General features: G+C 41.6%; 2 protein-coding genes across 3 annotated transcripts; both read left to right on the top strand.

Annotated features, from left to right (window-relative positions):
- Nucleotides 1–6,596: 6,596 nt before the first annotated feature.
- Nucleotides 6,597–11,631, top strand: LOC104419025 (sorcin). Its single transcript, XM_010030529.3, has 10 exons — nucleotides 6,597–6,770; nucleotides 6,887–6,945; nucleotides 7,072–7,112; nucleotides 7,808–7,839; nucleotides 8,309–8,337; nucleotides 9,309–9,345; nucleotides 9,654–9,710; nucleotides 10,365–10,441; nucleotides 10,745–10,818; nucleotides 11,303–11,631. Exons 1-10 carry the CDS (start codon nucleotides 6,687–6,689, stop codon nucleotides 11,320–11,322), a joined length of 510 nt encoding a protein of 169 aa, XP_010028831.2. The 5' UTR covers nucleotides 6,597–6,686; the 3' UTR covers nucleotides 11,323–11,631.
- Nucleotides 11,632–13,065: 1,434 nt separating this feature from the next.
- Nucleotides 13,066–16,768, top strand: LOC104419024. 2 transcript variants are annotated; one of them, XM_039301850.1, is made up of 3 exons: nucleotides 13,074–13,191; nucleotides 13,295–13,355; nucleotides 13,616–16,768. In XM_039301850.1, the coding sequence occupies exon 3, from the start codon at nucleotides 13,637–13,639 to the stop codon at nucleotides 16,553–16,555; it is 2,919 nt and encodes a 972-aa protein (XP_039157784.1). In that variant the 5' UTR covers nucleotides 13,074–13,191; nucleotides 13,295–13,355; nucleotides 13,616–13,636; the 3' UTR covers nucleotides 16,556–16,768. The 2 variants fall into 2 exon arrangements, with proteins under 2 accessions (XP_010028829.2, XP_039157784.1); XM_010030527.3 differs by lacking the exon at nucleotides 13,295–13,355 and having other exon boundaries at nucleotides 13,066–13,191.
- The last annotated feature ends 4,699 nt before the right edge of the window (nucleotides 16,769–21,467 follow it).

Below are 21,467 nucleotides of genomic sequence, written 5' to 3'. Positions count from 1 at the left end.
ATTTCAGTTTCAATATGTAAAGATATAGAGAAAAAGATAGCAAATTTTTGGTGGAAAAATAGTGACTCAAGGGCTGGTTTGCATTGGAAACACTGGGAAATTATGAAGATGAGAAAAGATAGATGGGGAATGGGTTTCAAAGATTTGATCACTGTGAATAAAGCTTTATTAGGAAAGCAAGCTTGGCGGATGGTCAAAAATCCAAATGCTCTATGGAGTAAACTATTGAAAGGGTTGTATTTCAATCGAACAAATCTTTGGCACACTGAATCCGGTTGTAATCCCTCATGGGGTTGGAAAAGCTTACTTATTGGAAGAGAAGCCATCGCGGAATCAATCGATGGTCAATTGAACTGGAGAATCTGTTTAAAATAAGAATAGATAGATGGTTGAAACGGGCTACATAGGAGGACCAACAAATCAGGATTTGTGACATCCCGATTTTTCCAATTCTATTTTCAATAAATTAAGATGGGCATTTCGTTGGCACACATATAGTTCTTTTCCTTGAGTCGGCCACTCATGTGAAAACTAGTCTATCGGGTGAAGTCGTTAAGAGTTTGTAATGCATCAGACTCGAGAATTTGATCAGAAAGCGATCTTTCGACCGAGCTAATCTGCAAGGGTCATTACGGCACAATTAAAAATCAATTAGAGATCGGAGATAGGTCGACTCGACAGAGGCATGTGATTAGGTGTGGGTGATTCTACCAGATCGCACAATTCTTGTCGATCGGCACTAGACCAACTTTTCTATCGATTGGGTACGTTGTGTTCGTATTTGAAACCTTGAGATTACCCCGACAACCGAAAGCCGCCAATGTTTCAAAGATGTACATTATGGCTTGAGATGATCAACCACATGTCAAATGCATGAAAATTTCTAAAGGCTACCCGGTAGGGGCGCGCTAGATCGTGCCAAAGTAAAATTAACCGTGGAATTGAGATTGAATTTAGAAATGGAAGTCTGTGTGTCACAAATCATTTCAGGATCATTGACTCATCTCTAGAAGATTTTTCATGTAATCAGAATTTTTCAGCGATTAAATCAGAGAATGGCTAATTTGGCTCGAGAAATTAGTAGGCCCACCTTTGATCGCACTTTTGGGACTTAAGTTGGTTCTATGGACAAGTGAAGATGTGAATTGAAGTGTGGTGACATTGAATTTATTTTATGGACTTCAATTTGATTCAATGGAAGAGAATTGATGAGAATTGAAGAAATGAACGTACAAGAATTCGACCGTGGAGGAAAATGAAATTGAACCATTGGAATAAGGTTGTGGGAGTTTTGAGTGAGTGGAAAGATGACATCATCCATGATGTCACGGTGGGCCATTTTGTGGGATTAAAGAAAAGGAAAAATAAAAAGAAAAAGAAAAAGAAAAGGGAATGGTCCCATTTCTCTCTCTCTCTCCTTCTTCTCTCTTCTTCCTCTCCCTTTTCCGTTGGTTTCTCCTCCATCTTCATTGTGTGAAGACCAGAAAATTTGCAGAGGAGAAGCCGGAGCAGCCCTTCGCCGCCCGCTCAGCCGCTCGTTGCCGGCCGTCCGCACCCGCCGTCGCCGTTCCGCCTTGGCCGCACGCCTCCGTCTTTCCCCTTCCTCTCCCGTCGCGGCCTCCCTCTCCTCCCTCTGGTTCGAACAGAAACGGAAGCAGCTTGCCTGGGTTCGGAGCAACAGCCGACGTCGCCGGGAGCCGCCGCACGCCGCCTCGCCGCCGTTCGCCTCACGCTCGCCCGCCGTGTGCCATCTGCCCTTGTCCGCTCGAGCTGCTGTCCAGCCCCTGTTCCGCCTCTGTTCAGCTCCATTTTGGCCATCGGCCACGGTTTGGCCACCTCCGGCCACCGTGCACCGCCACCTCGACCCGCCGGAGTCACCTCGCCCTCCGCCGGCCTTGTCCAGCTTGAATCAACCTCGGATTCGGCCCCATCCAGCAACGTTCAGGGAGTTCGAAAATGGGTATGGCAGCGGACGTTTGGCCCGTTTTTGCCGCCTTCCCGAGCCCGGATGCTCGGCCCGCCTTGAGGAAAGTCGATCATCGCGTCGTCCTCGTCGTTTTGGCTCGTTTGGCTCGTTAATCCGGTAAGTTTAACTCACTAAACCTTGATTAGAGGGTTAATGATGCTTTATGGGTGCTTAGTTTATGTTAAGTGTTATTAGGTGGTTAGTTTAATTTATTTAAGTGTAGATTATATTAAGGTGTTTGATTAACTTAAATTGTGTTTAATTTAAGGTTAAGTGAGTGGTTATATTAATATAAACTGTGATGTGACATAAAGGAATTTACTTTTGATTTATTTAAATATTTCGAAATTGTTTAATAATTTAATAATATTATATTATTCGAAATTATTAAAATATTATTATTTAATTATTTTCGGAATAAATTTAATTAATTATTAAATTCGAAAATTTTGTTAGGACCCTAAATTCTTAGAATTTCGTGGTTTGGCATTTCTTTGTGTAGTCGATTTTGAAATTGATGATTGGATATTATAAATTAAGTGTGGATTGTGAAAAGTATGGATTTTATTTAGAAAATTCCAAGTGTCGAGTTTGGTATTGAAATTAGATTGTTAATGGTTAATATCGTAACTGGATTATGTGAGTGAAATGTAAAGTATCTAGGGATCGGTATCGAATTGTCGTGTGCTAGTTGAAAGGCTCGGGTCGCAGTAGTGGCTAAGCCGACTGGACCTTTATTCTTCTAGAAATGCCGTCGATAGAATGACGTGGCTTGGTCGCAGTAGTGGCGGGACCGACTGGACCTTTATTCTTTTAGAAATGCTGTCGATAGAATGACGTGGCTTGGTCGCAGTAGTGGCGGGACCGACTGGACCTTTATTCTTCTAGAAATGCTGTCGATAGAATGACGTGGCTTGGTCACAGTAGTGGCGGGACCAACTGGACATTTATTCTTCTAGAAATGCCGTCGATAGAATGACATGGCTTGGTCACAGTAGTGGCGGGACCGACTGGACCTTTATTTTTCTAGAAATGCCGTAATATTAGTATATAGCCGACCTGCGAGTAAGCTATGCCCTTGTTTGGCAGTGAATGACAATTGGAATGCATGTTGAGTGTTGTTGATGGGTCGGATTATGGGACGGAATTGTGCGGCATGGAATGGGACGTGTCATAACGATTTAGTCTTATAATCAGGACCCCCGTGGTTGTTGGTTATACGAAAGTGAATGCGTTTCGGTTGTTTAAGTTCCTATTTACTATCTATGATTGAGTGATTTGAATTGTGCTAACCTGCAGGAAGGAATTGAGGCGAGGTAAGTTATCTGTGTGATGTGGCTAGGCCACCCTTGGACGTATTTTCTTTCTAATAGGGTTTAGGGGTTGAACTTGCTTTGAGACATTGTCTCATCCCGGTTGTAGGATTAAAATTTCGGAGTCCCCTGGTGGATGGAGCGGCCGAGATAGCTTTGGTTGGCCTTGAGGAGTTGCAGAGGTGAAGTCATAAGGATTAGAGAGCGTGTCCGACTTGTAGGTTGTAGGACAGTTCATTTTTAAGAGCCGGTCTTTTGTAGACTTTTGGCTGTAGGCCTTCGTCTGTAACTCCGTTGGTTTGTCTAAGTGATTGGTTGTGAAATTGTTTCCTGCTTTTCTATCCTGTATTTCATTGTCAGGGGTTTTATAATACGTTCTGCTTGCGCAATCATAAATGAATGGGTCGGCGACACTACCTGGGAATGTCGCATTTGCATGACCATGGTGGGATGTTGGTGCGCTCGAGGTTCGGGGCGTGACAGGATGAGCCTCAGAAAGTTTCAGAGCTAATATTACCGGGCACTCAGAGCTGGAATGAAACATTGCTAAGAAATCTTTTTGATGAGCAGCTAACACAGGAGATCCTTGCAATACCAATCAACGGCCCATTCTTCAGTGATGAATTATTATGGACGGGCACAAAACATGGCTCATTCACAGTCAAGAATGGATACAACTTGCTATGAGACACAATCACAGAAAACAGAGCAAAAGAACTCCCTTCCTCTTCACGTCAAACCCCCACAGCCTTATGGAATGCAATTTGGCACATGCAAACCAACCCCAAAGTAAAGTTATTTTTATGGCAGGCTTGTCAAAATGCCCTACCAACCAAGGAAAATCTGTGGAAACGAAATATCCTACCTGATCCAATATGTAATCTTTGTCAATCCAAGGTAGAAACGGCCGAGCACACCCTCCTCCTCTGTCCCTGGGTTGCTGAAGTGTGGAGGGGTCAGGACACTAACCTGCGAATTGATGAACATGAAGTTACAAGGCTGGATGAATGGTTGCTCAAATTTACAAGCAAGAAATCACCCCTACCCTCTTTGGAAACCATCGGCTACCTCCTGTGGCAGGTTTGGAAGGAGCGCAACAACTTTATCTTCCAAGGAACAACCCCAGAGGTCTGCAGAGTTGTAGATCTAGCAAGATCTCAGCAGATTAGCTATCGAAAATGGGGTGTTGGTGAAGATCCAACCGAAACAGAAGCGAAACAGATAACTCCACCTACCTGGCGTGCGCCGAAAACCAGTTGCCTTAAGCTGAACGTTGATAGGTCGCTGGGGGAAGACTTGCCGGAGGGAGCAGTGGTCTGCGTCGTCCGAGACTCCTCCGACGCCCTCTTAAATGGATTTACCAAGACGGTCTGGGCGGAATCAACTCTTCAGGTTGAAACCCTAGGCGTCCTTGAAGCCCTAAAATTTCTACAGGGAAAAGAAAGCGTAGAAGCTGTGGTGGAAACAGACGCTAAGCTCGTGGTCGACAACTTAAACTCTGAACTACAAGCGGAGTCAACAGCACGTGGGGCTTTGAAGGAAAGTAAACGCGCGCTTCGAAGATGTCGCACGTGGAACCGGCCCACTTGTCCACGATCCGCAAATGCGGTGGCCGACTGGGCCGCCTCCCATCACCAAAAGAACTCCCTCCCTTTGAACTGGCGGGCCTCGCCTCCCTCTGCCCTTTGGGCTTTATTATGTATAGATGCCCCGGAAGCGGGCCTCCGCGGTTTCCGCCTATGATATAAATAAAAATCCCACCTTTCGACAAAAAAAAAAATAGACATTCACAAATATCATGTTGCTCATAAAAGAAGGTGCAATTATGCATGATATTTTTCAATTACTTTATCTTAGGATGTACTATTCACTACCATAGGTACAACCCATCCTGACATTTGAGTTGCACATCTAGCAATATCATAAAAAAGAAATTCAATCTATGTTAAAGTGTTTAATTCAAAAGGTACTTTAAAAAGCAGTTTGCTAAATCACTTTTAGGCATTCTTAAAGATCCGATTTGAAGGTCTACCCTTATAGCTTATCACTTATGTGTAGCTTTCCAGTTTCCTCAATTTGATGGGAATGCAAGAGATGCAACCATATATCTTACAACATTTTGCAACACCAAAGTGATTGCAATTATCTAAAACAAAAATACCAATAAAAAAAACCTAAAAGATGTCTATCACCAACACACCGAAAAAATGCACATCACTAAAGAAAATGATTATAATAGAGTTCCAGCGAGTTGGCTAACATTCCCTAATAGCAAGTTATGTCCATTTAAATAGCAGCAAAGCATCGTGGAAACCATTTAAAAGGTTTTGCTAAGGGAATTTCCAGAAGATGCTTGCATAACTCTAAGGTATGGGCCATATGGCGAATTCAAAGGACATATTTTCTCAAATCCGAAAGTAAACTCATATTTATGGGAAGAAGTACATCATGAGTACCAAAACTTGGCATGAATGGACATTTAAGTGCCAAAAGTTAAGAAAGTGACACGTATCACTTTTTTTGAAAAGCTGAACACTTAAATGCCATCTTTGGCGAATCTTGTCAAAATCCTACATGGTAATTTTTTATTATTTTTCTCGCCTAAGTGGCTCGCCGAAGAGCTAATTCAGCAAAGAAACACAAAAACAATGTTGTTTTGACGCCGATTTGAATTTTAATATAAAAATTAGTTTAATTTAATTATAAAAAATTAATTAAAAATAAATAAAAAATAAATTTTAAAAAGGGGAGGGAGGAAGAAGGTGGCTGAGGGCTGAGCCTCGCTACCGCTACCGCCTCCCTACCGTCGCCGGGAAGGGCCGGTGAAAGTGAAGGGAGGGTCAGCCGAGATTGTTAGGCCTTGGCTAGGGAAGAAACAAAAGAAACACTGTATGCAAAATGTCCTATGTTTCCAACTAAGTATTGACCAATTACATCGAAGAAGACGGAATTAATTGAGTCATGAATCGTCGCAATAATATTTCAATATTATGCTTAACGACACTCATAATTGAAGAGTCGATTTACTCAAAACAACGTTTAGCACTTTCGAAATCACAATTTAATGCAATAATGGCCAATTGAATTTGAAATCGGCATAGTCTGACATATTGTTACTTATATTTTTTGTGTGGAAAAACATTTCTCATCCGATAATTTTTAAGATAACGAACGAAGCGAAAGAAAGACCTAATTCATTATTTCGGGTGTCTCGTGCATCATCATTTGGACAAATTGACTCGGGACGAGCGCGTCGTCTCGTACGGAGCAGGCCACGGTGGAACCTATTAATACCGAGAGAGACGATTTTATTTTAATTATTAATTATTAGATTCCTGTCAGACCAGGAGCGTCGATCGATCATCAGGAGGCGATTCGCGGCGAGTTGGGAGCTCCGAGTTCGGAAGATGGAGAACAAGGCGATCCTGAAGGAGTGGTTCGAGCGAGTTGACTCGGAGAAGACCGGCAGCATCACCGCCGTCCAGCTCAAGGTCCTCTCTCTCTCTCTCTTTCCCTCTCCTCCGACCTCCCTCAGTCGACCGGAAATGATCGAAGTCGTCGTCGCTGACGGCGGCTGATTTTTTGGCTCCTTTTCTGGTGCGATCAGCGGGCTCTCGCGGTTGGGAACTTGGAACTGTCCATCTCGGTCGTGGAGCAGATGATCAGGTCCTCGAATTTCGCTCTTTCCGATTAGCCTTCTTTCCTTGTGTACATGTCCATGTCCGTGTCGGTGTCGATTGGATTGGAAGGTGATCGGGCGCGACCGCGGTGGTTTTTTTTTTCGTTTGGCAGGATGTATGATTTCGACAGGAACGGGACTATGAGCTTCGAAGGCAAGTGGATGCTGCCCCTGTCGATTGTCGATACTGCTCTTTACGTTTTCCGTACGTTTCGTGGTGTCTGATGTAGGAGTGGTCGAGGTATTACGCGCGTGAATTGACAATGCGCGCGGTGCGAATGCCGAGAAAAGCCAGGTCCAGGTTGTGTTGGCCGCTTTCGCCTATTTTGATCGTGGAAGTTGCGTGCTCCTGCAAACCTTAGTTGAAGTGTTCGGCAGTCGTAGTTTAATCTGGAGCTGATATGCTCTCTCCACCATGTCGCAACTTGTGTTCGCGGGAATTTTAGCAGGAGTTTTATGTCCTTTCCAGGATTATGCTGAAGTTGATGGGAGTGTGCCTAAAGCCGGGTTGCTACAGTAGTTAAAAATTCAAAACACATACGCGACTTTCACAAGGACCTAGGCTATGATTTCCTTTGATTTGGGGGGAATGGTTCTTGCTCTGGGGTACCAATTGAACAAATTCTCAGGGTCTAGGAATAGAAGATTCCAATGTAAGCTGGGATAAGGTCTCGGGGTTGCAATCAAGTGAAAATCATCTGTCCATCTGTTAGTTATCTTTGAACACAATTATTTGCAGATTCAGATTAGTTTCAATTGATTTATCTCAATATATATTGTTCTAAAAAAAAGTATTTTCTGAATATGCTTGATATTTGATTTCTCTGTGTTCTTTTTTTATTTGCACAGAGTTTGTTGCTCTCAACAAGTTCCTTCTCAAGGTTAGTATTCTGGTATTTGATGCCTTTTTTTCTTTTGTTTTTGTTTTGGTGGTTGATGAAACAACACTGAGGTGTCAATTCATGGAGAAATGTTGCATAGCATATGACATCTAGAATAGTTTGCTCCATGCAAGATTCTCCCCATTTTGTACCAGAGCACTGAAGCACCTTGCATGTGAGTCTTGAAGATATAATTGACTTCGGTTTTCCATGAATCCATTTCCCTTCAACTTTTTCTGAAGCAACTGAAGCAATTGTGGCTATCATCTGTATTTCCTTTTCCAATGGTTCTTCTCTTTCATAACTATATTTTATTAGCAAAAGATCTTGAAGAAGCCTACGACAATCTTTGCCCTTGCCTTTAAGGAACCTTATGCTATTACTGCGCTGAATTAAATCGTATACAGAAGCGTATTGAAAGATATGCCTTCTGAGGATTTTAGAAACTAATTTCTTCTGATGCATGCAGGTTCAACATGCCTTCTCAGACCTTGAGAGGTGAGTCAACAGTTTATATTGCAGCGGTTGATTGGTCCCATCCATGGTTCTAGTGGACACATACACAATTTCATGCTTTCCTTGACAGAGTTGTTCTTTTCCCTTATTTTATTGGGTGTGTCTTTTTTCCTACTTAAACAAGTCCATATGCAAAATATCGAGGTTGGGTTTTATATAGCTTGTCCTGTAAGTTCTAGAATGCTTGGAAAAATGAGTAATTGGATGTACAGTCAGGCCCTTCAGTCACATTGCTTGCTCTTGTTTGACAATCTCAAAATCTGCTATCACTGCCACATTTAGCTGGTGCATGATGCAAGTTTGACATTGTATTTCACTAATTAATCTTTTCATTCAACAATGCCACGATGGCTAGCATGCCTTAACATTGAACTGCAAATTCTGTTCTTGAAGTTTGATTTTCCACATTGGATGTTGTGATACTTGTGCTGATCTCTCAGGCAAGTGATTGTTTCCTACAAGTTGCTTGTTGTTGACCCACAGATGTGATAATTCATCATCTTTGACAACATGTATCATGTGCTACTAATCAATGTAATTCAAACCTACTTGGGAAAGAAAAATTGGTCCTTCTGTGATCCTATATTAGCTTTCCTAAAAATGCCACTCCTTGACAAAAATGGGAGGGATTTTTGTAATCACACTTAACACATACCTCAGGGCAGCCCACTTTCACCCATTCTGATGAAAATCTTTCTTCACCAGTTAGATCTAAGAAATAAATTTTTTTTGGAAAGAGGAAAAAGTGTACAATATTTAAAGTAGGCAGATGATATGCATTTTTGATAAAAAGAGGCATTGATTCGGAACGGGTAAACCAAAGCTTGAAGAAATTCTTTAATGAGGATTCTAGCCCCTCTCCTTTCATGTCTATTTATTTGGACTGGTTCTTCAAGTACATCTTTGTTCAGACAGTAACTAACCGACTGTTTCTTGTTTTTCCATTGCCACAGGGGTCGTGGATATATTGTCCCTGATGATGTGTACGAGGTAAATGACACTGCTTCCTATCACTTTAATGTAGTGGATTTTCTGTAAATCACGGCGTCATCTCTGTCACCAAGATTTCACTTCACTCAGTTTCTCGTCTTCTCTTGACTTTTGAAACTGAACTGGTTAAACTCATTGATGTCCTCTGATCGTCTATCATCAGTCATGCTTTGGGACGTTCATTTTTCCAATCTTTAAAGATGTACAAAGGACATATATGATGGCCTTTCCATTGATTTTAGGACATTTGTGATGGTTCTTCACAGTTTTTATTCTCTCCCTACCTCAAGTCATTAGTGTTATTGCAGGCCCTGGTGAAAATTGGGTTCTCGCTTGACTCTCCATCATTTTACAGTGTCTGTGAGGTAACATATAATTTCTATTATCTGAAAAGATTTTAGGTTAATGAGATTTATTGCATGATCATAGTGATGAGGGGTGGATGTATCTGCTTTTTTCGACTGGGACAGTGAAGTATAAGCTGTCTTTTACCTCCTAGGATTATACCTAGTGGATATTTAACTGAACCCTTATTGATATTTAATAGTGAATGGTACCTGAAACACAAGGTTTCTGTGGACATTTTATCCGCGGTCTGCCGTGAAGAGAGGTATACTCCTGTAAAGAGTCGAGGCACAAGAAAACAAACAGAGCCTTATAGTTCACAGATTTTACATGCTTCTCTTGTAAAACAATCTCTCAAACTTTAGGCTATGGTGAATATTTTCTTATTTTCGTTCTAGTCATGTTCTGGGATAGACTTTACTTATGTAGATGGGCAACTGTGATTATTCCAATTATTAGTTTCCCTTGTATGGTTTTGTCAAAATAACATATTGATTCTCTCAGGGAAGACTGAGAGAATTGAGGGATGTCATTTTTCTTTTTAATGAGGGATCATTTGTCTAGCTCAAGGCAAACAAACAGTTGTTGAGATTGTTGATTATTGCCTTAAGATTAATGATTGCAAATGCTGGCTGCTATTTAATTATTAAAATTCCTTTCTCTTCATTATGAAGAGCTTCGATCAGAAGAAGAATGGAAGGTTTCGGCTGGATGATTTCATGTCTCTTTGTATATTTGTTCACTCTGCAAGGTAAGTGCTCCTCCAGTCAAAAAGTACATGATGTTGCTTCTTTCAAGAATGTAAATACTACGGTATGAGAAGGAATAGTTCCAATGTGTGGCAATTTTAGTGCTTTGCTTACACGTCTCACTGGTCATGTTATTATAACTTTGCACGCTTATTATTGTGATTTGGAAAAAGTTCTTCACATGGTGCGAACAGAACCAGTATTGGCAGGGGTGGTTTTTGCGGTTATGTGGTTCTTCTGATATACCCAATCTACGTCATCTCAGTACTTGGTTAAATGGCCGCACTCCATTTTTCCTGTTGCAGGAATCTTTTTAGTTCTTTTGATACAGCTAAGCAGGGGAGGGTCACTCTTGACTTCAACCAATTTGTCTATTGCAGTAAGTACTTTTGTTGGACAAATACCTTGTCTTCATCTTGTCTGAAACAACCATTTCAGAAACACATTCTTTCAGTCTTCCCTTTTTTCCCTCTTCATTTGTCCTGAAAATCTCATAATGTTGACTCTAAATGGGTAGAATCGATGCTTGACTTCTCCAAGTTCATTCAATTTCTATGCATAGAATGATGGTTCTTTACATTTTTGTGTGTTCACTCTAGCATTTGTCATGCTTACCTGTTTTTTTTCAGTCCAAATGTGTGCTGACATGTCATCTAACATCCTATCCAATACAAAGAAATAGGTGAAGGGAATTAAATTATATTTAGTCCCTTTGGATTCGACTAGCAATGATGTTGAGAAAGGGAGAAGTTAGACGACTCCATAAAAATTCAGAGGGGCTTTGTTTGAGAAACAGATGTTTTGGATTTTGTCGCCTAGCGAACTAATGAAAATGTCCTGATGATATTCATGTTGCTGTGCAGCTGCCAATTGTCGGATATGAAATCAACTCGCATGATGTCACTGCAACTGTAAAAGCTGTACGAGAAATCATGTATATACAGACTCAACGGCATCATTGGTGAATGAGGAGAAAGGCATGTTTGTGCTTTGAAGACCCCCTCTTTTTCTTTGTATTAACATACTATATTTGTAGATTCTTTCACGTTCATGCAGCATCTAGATTGTTTCCAAGGGGAAATCCCTCATGCTTTATTGATGCATATTATTATTAATTCTTTCGTGTTTGAAGCATATTATTATGGACGCATCTTGTTGATATAATATGCTCAAGAACGAGATGTCACTCTTAGATCGGAATTGTGTGTGCGTGGGATGAAGGAACGGTCAATGCATTTAGAAATTGCTAGAGACATTCTTTTGTTTCGCAGGTTCAGTCCTCCAAAACAAAAGGTGTGTGCTTACCACGAAACCAAGATAGTTTCATGGAACCTAATGCGATTGCTCTTTCTGCGTTGCTTTACAAGAGTGTTTCATGTGTTGGCTGTGTGATTGACATAGTGTAATGAACTTATTTAATTGCCCACAACGTGGACAATAATCGCATGTTTATTCTGAAAGTTTTTAAAACAACGCGTCTCTCATGAACATACTTCTTCTCATGTCACTATGTTGTACATTGCCACACGAAATATCACAACTCTCATGAACTTGTGTACATCTTTTTAACAATGTGTAATTGAAAGGTTTGACTATGCAATAGAGACGTCGATGTGAGTACATCAATGTATAGTTTTCTAGCAAGAGCTTGTTTTGGTTCAGAAAATTTAGTGTCCAATTTCGGTTATGCAGATAGAAATTTCTATTGATATTTCCACCGTTCCTCACTTTTCATCTATCGAACGATCTTCTGGCTTCCACCTGGTGATTTCCTATAAGGTTCACTAATCACACGCTTTTTACATTTCACAGCATAAGCTTGGAGCTACATGATTCCCCAGGTCATCAAGTGCGAAGATGCCATTGTTAAAAAAAGGAACTCTCAAAAGCATAATAAATGTTGCCTGACTTAAAATATCTTTGCGATAAAGTCGAGGTGCATGGATGTCACATCAAAGTCATCTTAGTTGTTTGCTAATTTCGTATCAAGTTTCGAACTTGGCAATTACTAAATAGCTTTTTGAGAAAGTTTTTACCTTTTGCCCTAATCTAGTGTGAATGAACTGATTGGATATATCTTTGAATTTGGTCTGTACGACGCGTTTACAACCCATCTGCAGCTTTGAAGGTAGTTTTTGTCACGGTTCGAGGACATGGGAGATCACCTCAAACTCGATACGATATGATGCAATTAACTATACATGAATTGATTTTTGAACGGAAATTATCCATGGTATTGACATAACTTATTAAATGAGACACGTATTGACATAATAGCACGAATAGAAGGCTCGTACCGCACAGAAAAAACTCATCCGATCCGTCGAGGAGCCAATCATCACGTCGTAACTGGTCAGCCACTCTTTGTGGCTCCCCATGCAAAACGCTCAAACGCATTGGAAATTCGAAGTTTCAGAATCAACTGAAGAGAGAGAAGAAAGACGTAAGGCTACCAATCCCATCTCTCCATACGTTCATATTTCGCGAAGCCTCTGAAAATAGCGAAATGAGAATAAAAGAAAAGAGGGGCGCAGCCGGCGTGGACGCGCGGGCGGGGGTGAACCTGATCACCGCCTAAACGCGCGGCTGGTAGGGGGGACCATTCTAGTATAAGTAGATGCTCATTACATACAGAGCCTTTCGCTGTCGAGATCATCGTCGCCTGCAAATACGAAAGTTTTCCATATATCGTCGTACGTCCACGAGATCGTCGGGTCGGCCAGAGTAAAAAGATAAACTCTCCCCTGTTTCGGTAAATTCCACCGACCCCTTCTAATCTCTCCTCTCCTTCTCTCTCTCTCTGAAATTGATCTCTTTGCCGTCGCGCTCTGTTTCTCTCTCTGTTTCTCTGGAAGTGGTGTTTTTTGGGGGGTGCGTATGTAGAGAACCCGTAGAGTATCTGCGTGGCTTTCTCAGGTATTCGACGTTCCTCTAGTCCTCTCTCTCTCTCTCTCTGCTATCTTTTGTCTTTCTTGGGCTCGTTCCTTCTTGTTTTTTTCTGTTGGTTGTGGTGGTGGCACATCGTCCTCTACGAGAAAACCCTAAGGCGCTACGCGTCTGGTCTTCTTTCTTTCTTTCTTTGTTTTTTTAATCGTTTCTCTCTGCAGCTTCGTGGGTTTCGGTTACATTTTCATTTCCCCGATATATATACGTTGGAGGGTTGTGCTTGTTTGTAGGATAAAAGGGTTTTCGCTGACATGGGTACGGTCGGGGCCAAGGTCGAGTCTTTGGCCGAGAAGGCCGCGGCGGCCCGAGCGCTGGGCGATGGGAGCGTCGAGGAAGGCGGGGCTCGCGCGGGCCCAGGGTCCGGCGAAGGGGAGGGCGGGGAGGAGGGGGTTAGGGTTTCTATTAATGGGAAGGAGGAGGAGGAGGAAGGCTTGGGAGGCAAGAAGGCTGCTGGGGAAGTGGCGAAACAGGGCGGCGTGGAGGTGGGTGGGGAGGTTCCCGGGGACGGGGCGCGCGGCGGCGGGAATGAGGATTTCTTGGGCGGGAGGGATGGCGGGCTGGAGGATTTCGAGATGAATGGGGTGTCCTCTTTGTTGAAAATGAGGGGGAGCGGGAGAGTGGTCGATAATCAAGATGGGCCGTTGGTGTCTTCGGTTGGGGTCGGTGAGGATGTGGAGGGCAGTAAGAGTACATTGAGCACGCCTGCTTTGGCCAGTGGGGATGCTAGTGGAGCATCCAAAGGCAGAAGAAAAATTCTTGTGGTCGATGGAAATGGTGTAACTCTAGCTGATTCGGCAGAGGAGATTGGGAAAATCAGTGAATCGATGAGCGAACCTGCTGATGGAGAAGGGGAGGATGTTGTAGAATGTCAGTATTCTGTAGGGGACTTGGTGTGGGGTAAAGTGAAGAGCCATCCGTGGTGGCCGGGGCAGGTTTATGATTCGTCAGATGCCTCAGACCTTGCTGCGAAGCTCAGGACTAGGGGTAAGCTCCTTGTGTCGTACTTTGGTGATGGAACATTTGCCTGGTGTCACCCTGCTCAGTTGAAGCCTTTCGAGGAGACTTTTGAGGTAATGACGAAGCAGAGTACTTCGAAGAATTTTTTGAATGCTGTAGAGGCTGCGTTAGACCAGATAGGTAGATTTGTGAATACGAGGATGACTTGCTCTTGTGTGCCCATGGACAAGCGTCTGACTAGGCCCTTGGTAGGGAATTCTGGAATTAAGGAAGAGGTTTTTGTTTCTGATGATGGGATTGGGAGGCTTTCGGTTGTTTGGACTGAACCCAGGAAGTTGCTTTCTCATTTGAAGTTTTTGACGCATCTTGCTTCTGCATCCAGTATACTTGAGCTGGCAGTGTTGAAGAATTGGCTCTTAGCTTTTTATAGGGCGAAAGGGTTCGATCAGTTGCCTAGTTACCATGAAGCGGTGGAGATACCAGGTCTTGAAGACCTGAGAGAAGATGTTGCAATGGTTGATGGCAAAGTGGGGGTCCCATTTCAGGGGCCCGTATTGGAAGAATGGATTTCTTCCCGTACTGAGAAGGCTGTGTTGCAGAAATGCCATGGTGCATCCACCAACGGAGGGTACAAGAAACCGAAGCAGAAGAGCATTGCTGAAATTATTGGTGGCAACCTGGATACTCAGGCAGATGTTAAGCAGGGGAATAAAACCAAAGAAGGCGCAGGGTCATCTGTGAAACAGAAAAAGGTTAATGTTGACGAAGCTCGCAGTGATGATAAGAGTTCTTCAAAAAATGAATCGGTGGAGTTCAAAAGGTCCGATTCAAATGTCGAGATGGATGGTGGCATCAGTGGCAGCCACAAGGAGGAAACTAAGAAGAGCGGAAGGAAGAGGAAAAGAATCTCGGGTTCTGAAATTAGTGGGCCTCAGGAGAAAGAACAATCTAAGCATTCTGTAATAGCAGAGGGAAAGGTGAAAGAAGGTTCTAGTGCAGAAGCTTCTGATGGTGACTCTGAACAACTTGAGAAGGGCTTTTTGTCAAGGGAAAGGAAGAAGAGCAGGTACTTGTCTCCACCATACATGAATATAAGTAGGGGTCAGAAAAAGGGCGACATTGAAGCTGAATCCTTAAAAATTTCCAGTTTAATTCGAATAGGAGAGAGGATGACCAAGGCTGCCGATAACCTAAAGGTTTCAGCTTCAAGTTTGAAGTCTGAGCACAGTAAAGGTCAGGAAAAGGATGCAGAGGAATCTGGAACTGGACACAAGACATTCAGTGAGAAAATTCCTGAAACTCAAGGAGAAGGTGACAACAAGATTGATGTGCTGATGAATGTCAAGGCTTCTGCCAATGATGTCCTATCTGAAGTTCGGGCTGTCGCTGTTGATCCTGTACATGCAAGGGAGAGCAAATCTGATGTTGTTGAGGAGTTTTTCCCTATGTATAGAAGCTCCGTGTACTGCGATGGGTCCAACTATAAGACATTCAATAAACGCCAACCTGGGAGAAAGAGAAAGTCTCACGAGGCAGAGCCTGAGTCATCGAAGGGAGCCCTGACCAACCGATCTGAAACTTCTGTCAAATCAACTCCAAGTAAACCGGGGAGGAAAAGAATCAAGAAGGATGAATCCACAATGGATACTCCTAAAAGTCAACCAGCCTCTAAGAGATCAAGTGGGAAGAAAAAAGAAGTCCCAGGACGGCTTCATGTTACGTTCAGTCCTGGTGCTTCTTTACCCACGAAAGACGATCTCATCAAAATATATAGTAAATTTGGGGTATTGAATGAAACAGAAACAGATATGTGCTACAACAATTTATATGCTCTTGTGGTCTTTCAAAAGAACTCTAATGCTGAAGAAGCCCTAAAAAGTTCACAAAAGGAGAATCCGTTTCAATCTGCCAATGCCAGCTTCAAGCTTCAGTGCGATTCCACTACTCCCAAGACACATGGACACGGTGGTGGTGCAAGCGCTGAAGATTCTCCTCTTCCCAAGCAGCACAGCAACATGGCCCCTAAGAAGCAATCTGCTTCGCAATCATCAACCGGAGAAGCATCTGAACTTCAATACATAAAGCTGAAGCTTGAGAAGATGACATCAATGGTGGATAAGTCCCACGGGAAGTTGTCGAAGAAGATGAAGTCCGGTCTAGAGGGCGAGATAAAGGACCTCTTGGAGAAGGTGAGTTCATCAGGCAGGTCTTGAACAGTTTAGATTAGAGATCGGGTGTATTGAGTTGTGCAGACAACCTCAATCTCTCACGTTGCCGTTATCGTTTGTTTAGAGATATACATTAGTCAGTTTATCGAACGGTGGTTAAAGTAGATGATCAGAGTCTTATAGTCTTAAAGTTCCTACAGAAACATTCTGATGCCTGTTCATAATAGTTGAATGAATTACTCTCTCTCTCTCTCTCTCTCTCTGCGCACTGCTGTTGGGATGAACTGATTGTTTATACATTGCAATTGCTGAGCTATAGATGCACCTCGCCATTCATAAGAAGCATGGGTGGTTTTTCTAGACTGGTTCTTCGGGTGCTCCATTTCTTGGACCCAGTTACATACTCTGTTTGCTTCTCGTGTCCGAATTTCTATGCGGTTCTTGGATATCTTGCCCCTGATGATGTTTAAGAGGTGAATGTCGATGCTGGCTTTCGCTTTGGAGAAGTGGATTCTCTATAAATTGTGGAGTCAGTCTCTTATTGCCAAGACTTCGGTTCACTCAATTCTTTTGGGTCTTCTCATGACTGTTGGGACCGAACCGGTGAGAACGATTTGTCGTCAGGAGTCTCGGCACATGACGGGTTGGGCTTTGAGTTTGGGACACGCATTTCCTTAAAATCTTCGGTGAGACATGCCATGTGCTTCGTTGTGCAGGCTCGACAACGTGATGAGTGCGTGAAAAGAGAGGCGCGTTTGAACTTGGAACGACAGTTTTGCACGTTCAATTCTCCGTCTACTTGACCCCTAATGCAAAAATAGTTTCTCCATCTTCGATTCTTCAATAACTCTGGCTATGTGGTTCGACTTTTGGTTTTAGCACCAATAAGCGACGTTTCAATTTTTAAAATTCATTTACTTGCGCATAACATATGCGGAAAATATTATTTTTTTTTTTTCTAAAATTTGCTTGCTTGATAAAACTCAGATAAAAATGTGTTAAATTTTGTCTTACTCTTCCCTCAGCCTTCCGAGAAGGCCGAATGCCTAAAGGAGCCCCCAACCTGCCTTGGGCTTTCAGCCATGGGAAGGCTTGCCTTTGGCAAAGGCAAGTAAAAAAACATTGCCAAACACTAGATATTTGGCCCAAAGGCCTCTAGCCCTCCAAAGCTCCTTCCCACGGCAGTTCTCAAATGCAGCCATAATGCACTTGCTTTACCCACCTTGCTTTAGATACATTTGCTTTACTGAAAATTTCATAATTATGAAGAATATTTTTCATAAAAAATGCTAAATTATTCTAGGAGCAGGATTTGAAAATATTTCTGTCAAACCCCATAATGAGTTTGTAACGAAATCAGGATATCACCGGGAGGGATATGAGATGAATTGGCCGTCCAGCACATTGTCCCACCTTCGTCCTTCTCAGGATATACGACATGCAAAAGTTACCTTATCTTTAAGCTCCTGACATGGGATTCGCCGCCTATGGAGGTGGCTCGGTAACTCGTGCTAATAACCTTATATAGGAGTTCGCGACTTCGAACGTTTTTGCAGTCGACCGCGCCCTTACAAATCGCTCGAATTCATCTCGCAGATAGGCTGGGGAGCGACGGTCTAACTGTATGCTAGTCGGAGTCGACAAGGGGGATGGAGAGTCCGCGAGGGCTCGAGACATATACAGCAAGCATCGACTGGCTTGAGGCAGAGACAGCAAGCGTCGAATGGGGGTCGACTGCTCAGATTTGTGTTTGAGCTCAGAGACACTGAGACAGCAAATTAAGTAACGTGCTTTTGGGTCAAACAATATTAAGACCCTAACCGAAGTGGAACAACTGTACTTCTTGTTTTATAATTGTTTACCTGAACAATATTAAGACCCTACCCTACAATATCATGTTTTCTGTGTTTGGGTTGTATAGAGTAGTGTCGGGCCTTTTTGAATGGCCTTATTTTGCGGTAATAGCACATGCATCTTCCTCTGGTGAATAGCTTTACAATGGTGTCTGATACCAATTGGAGGGTTTACGACCCTTTGCTCTATTACCATTCGTAGGGCACGTGAAAGTATTGTAGTGGTAATACAAGAGAATTGTAATAGATAACTAAAAGCATACTTGTTATTTTAATACTCAAAAGGTTATATCGCACAATTATCATAGTGTAACTCATCTCACCACGTTCAAAACCTCGCACTCAAACTAGCTAATACAAGCACACATTCAGTTATTCTATCTTTTCTCTCGCTTATGGAGGAACAACTCTTTCACATAGAGCTACTCTCTCTGTCAGGCTGCGTTGCGTCTTTCAAAGCTCTCATTGCTGGAAATTTTCCCTGAACCTCACATGCGTGTGGCTTTCCCTAAAGCTCACCTTTGCTATGGTGGCTTGAGGCTCTCTCTGCCTGAGGCTGTTAGGACCAAGGCTCTCTAAGCCTTAAGCCTTGAGGTCATTCGCCTGACTTCAAATGCTTCCAGCACTACTTACCCATGGGTGTTCCACCGCCTCTTGGAGTCCAACCATGAACCAACTACAATGTCAAAAACTCCAGCCGCAACTTATTCTTAGTACCCGTTGGACCTTGCTTTTCTTTTCTTCTTTCCTAAGCAAATCTATCAACTGATGGCCAATCAGCATCTTGGACTTTTCTTCTCTTTCTTTTTGACCAACGTGTGCCCCTGCCCCCCTGCTTCTTGAGGACTCCACTATCTCTGCTTGTAGGCTCATCTTTCTTCCTTGCTAAGAAGTCAACAAAAGACAAAAAGACCTGTAGGAGAAATCTGGACAAGAGTTGAGGTTTCGCATAGAAAATTATTTTTCAAGAAAATAATCATGTTTTCCGATATTCGTTTAAAATTTAAAAATAAATTAAAAAATATTTTTCACCGTTTGGAAAGGAAAATCATTTTCTGCATACACTCATTTTCAATAATTTTTTTTTATATTAATTTTGTAATTTTTAATATTTTTTTTCTTTTCTTTCTTTTTCTCTTCTTCTTCCTTGGCCTTGGCTAGTTGCCGGTTACAATGACAGCCGACGATCGACCATTGGCGAGCTCCAGCCTCGCTTGAGCCTCGCTTAATCTAGCAAAGCCGAGCTCGCTAGAGCCTAGCGAACCTTTGGCGACCTGGGCAAGGCCCAAACTCGCCCAATTCGCTGGCCTCGGGCAAGCTTGACTTTGTCAAATTAGGTGAGGCTCGAGCTGGATTGTGGCTGGTCACCAACGACCACCGACCAAGGCCAAGGAAGAAGAATAAAAGGAAAGAAAGAAAATAAAAACTTGATTTTTTTAAAAAATAAAATGAAAACGTGTTTGATGAAAAAAAGTGAGGTGGAAGAAATTATGGAAAAGTGAAATTAAATTTCTCTACTTTTGAAGGTGTTTTTTTTAATAGTGGAAAACATTTTTCTTGATTAGTTCATTTTTTGCGAAATGAACGTTGAAAAATTCGGAAAATGTTTTCTGAAAGTTATTTTTTGTGAAACAATCGGAGAAAGGAGAGAGGCAGTTAAGAAGCGAAAGTGCAATTAGGACATTTCTTTATCTCCTTTTAGGTGTTGACTCCAGCAAATGGACTGGTCGCCCCTCCTCAATTTCTTGGTTTATGAAAAGAAAAGGCAAAAACAAATCATGACATGAGATTTGTGAATTTTTCATATCCCCTTTAGCTTGGGCAATTGGTGGTGCCGCAGAAGATGAATAATTTTAAAAATATTTTCTAAAATATAATCATTTGTATCTTTTGAAATAATTCAAAATAATTAATCAATGAAAAATATTTTCCTTATTGATGATAATATATATTTAAATTTTGATGGACTATGCAAATATTTTCCGTTTATTCCTTTTTGTAAGGGATACGGGTGATTCTATTTGGAAAAATATTTTTCAAATCATCCGTTTTCCACAGAAGAAATACACCCTTAGTTGGTTAGTTTCGTGAATTTTGTTTTTTAATAGATTTGAGAAAATGACACAAATAGTGACATGAATTTTGATTCAATGTGTAATATCATCCATACACTTTTAATTTGTTTAATGTGATTCATGAATTTTAGTCCAATATTCAATATGATCCTTAAATTTTTGTTCCATGTTCAATGTGACCTATGGATTTTCAAACATATTTATATAATTTAGGACTACATCGAACATTTATAAATAATTCAATTATTACATTCAACAAATTCAAAATCTCATACGACATTATACATTGGGCAAAAGTTCAGAGGATCACATTACACATAAAAAATTCAGGGATGATATTACACATTGAACCAAAATTTATGGACTATTTTCTCACTTTTGGATGTATGAATAGCTTATGAAATGATCTTTACCAAAAAAAAAAAAAATAGCTTATGAAATGAGTTACTAGAAAATAATTTCATAATCAATGGAAAAATATATTTCAAAGATACGATTTTTCTCTTTTACAAATCAGATTTCATTTTTCAAAATAGAACTTGACCCGGGTGCTTGGACCTTAAATATCAAGACTCGAGCCTACATCCTCCTAGGCCAAGTTGTGGACCTTGATGACCAAGCTAGGGCCCCATCGGTCGGGCTCAAGAACTTGACGCTGGCACTTGGGCCCATGACCCCTTAGGCATGGCCAAAGTCCTCTATACTTGTGCCTAAGTTACCGATGCTCATGTCCAAGTCTCTCAAAATAACTTAAGATCTAATTTTTCTCGAGATAATTACAAAAAATGTTATAAATCTATTATCAATTTTACCAATACAGTCTTAAAATTTTTAAGGTCACTAGTTGGAAATTTGTAATGTGGACGTTAGTCACTTAGGATGCGTTTGGTAACATTTCTATTTAAAAATTGTTTAAGGAACAGAAATAGAAAAAAAATATTTTTGTTTCGGGAAACAATTTTTGAACAAAAAATGCGTTTAGTAAATTTGTTCCAGAAATATAAAAAGAATAGAAACATATTTGGTAAA

The sequence above is a fragment of the Eucalyptus grandis genome, chromosome 9 (assembly GCF_016545825.1).
Source record: "Eucalyptus grandis isolate ANBG69807.140 chromosome 9, ASM1654582v1, whole genome shotgun sequence".
Lineage (NCBI taxonomy): Eukaryota > Viridiplantae > Streptophyta > Magnoliopsida > Myrtales > Myrtaceae > Eucalyptus > Eucalyptus grandis.
The sequence above is the reverse complement of the archived record's forward strand: the minus strand, read 5'-3'. Positions and strand labels throughout refer to the sequence as shown.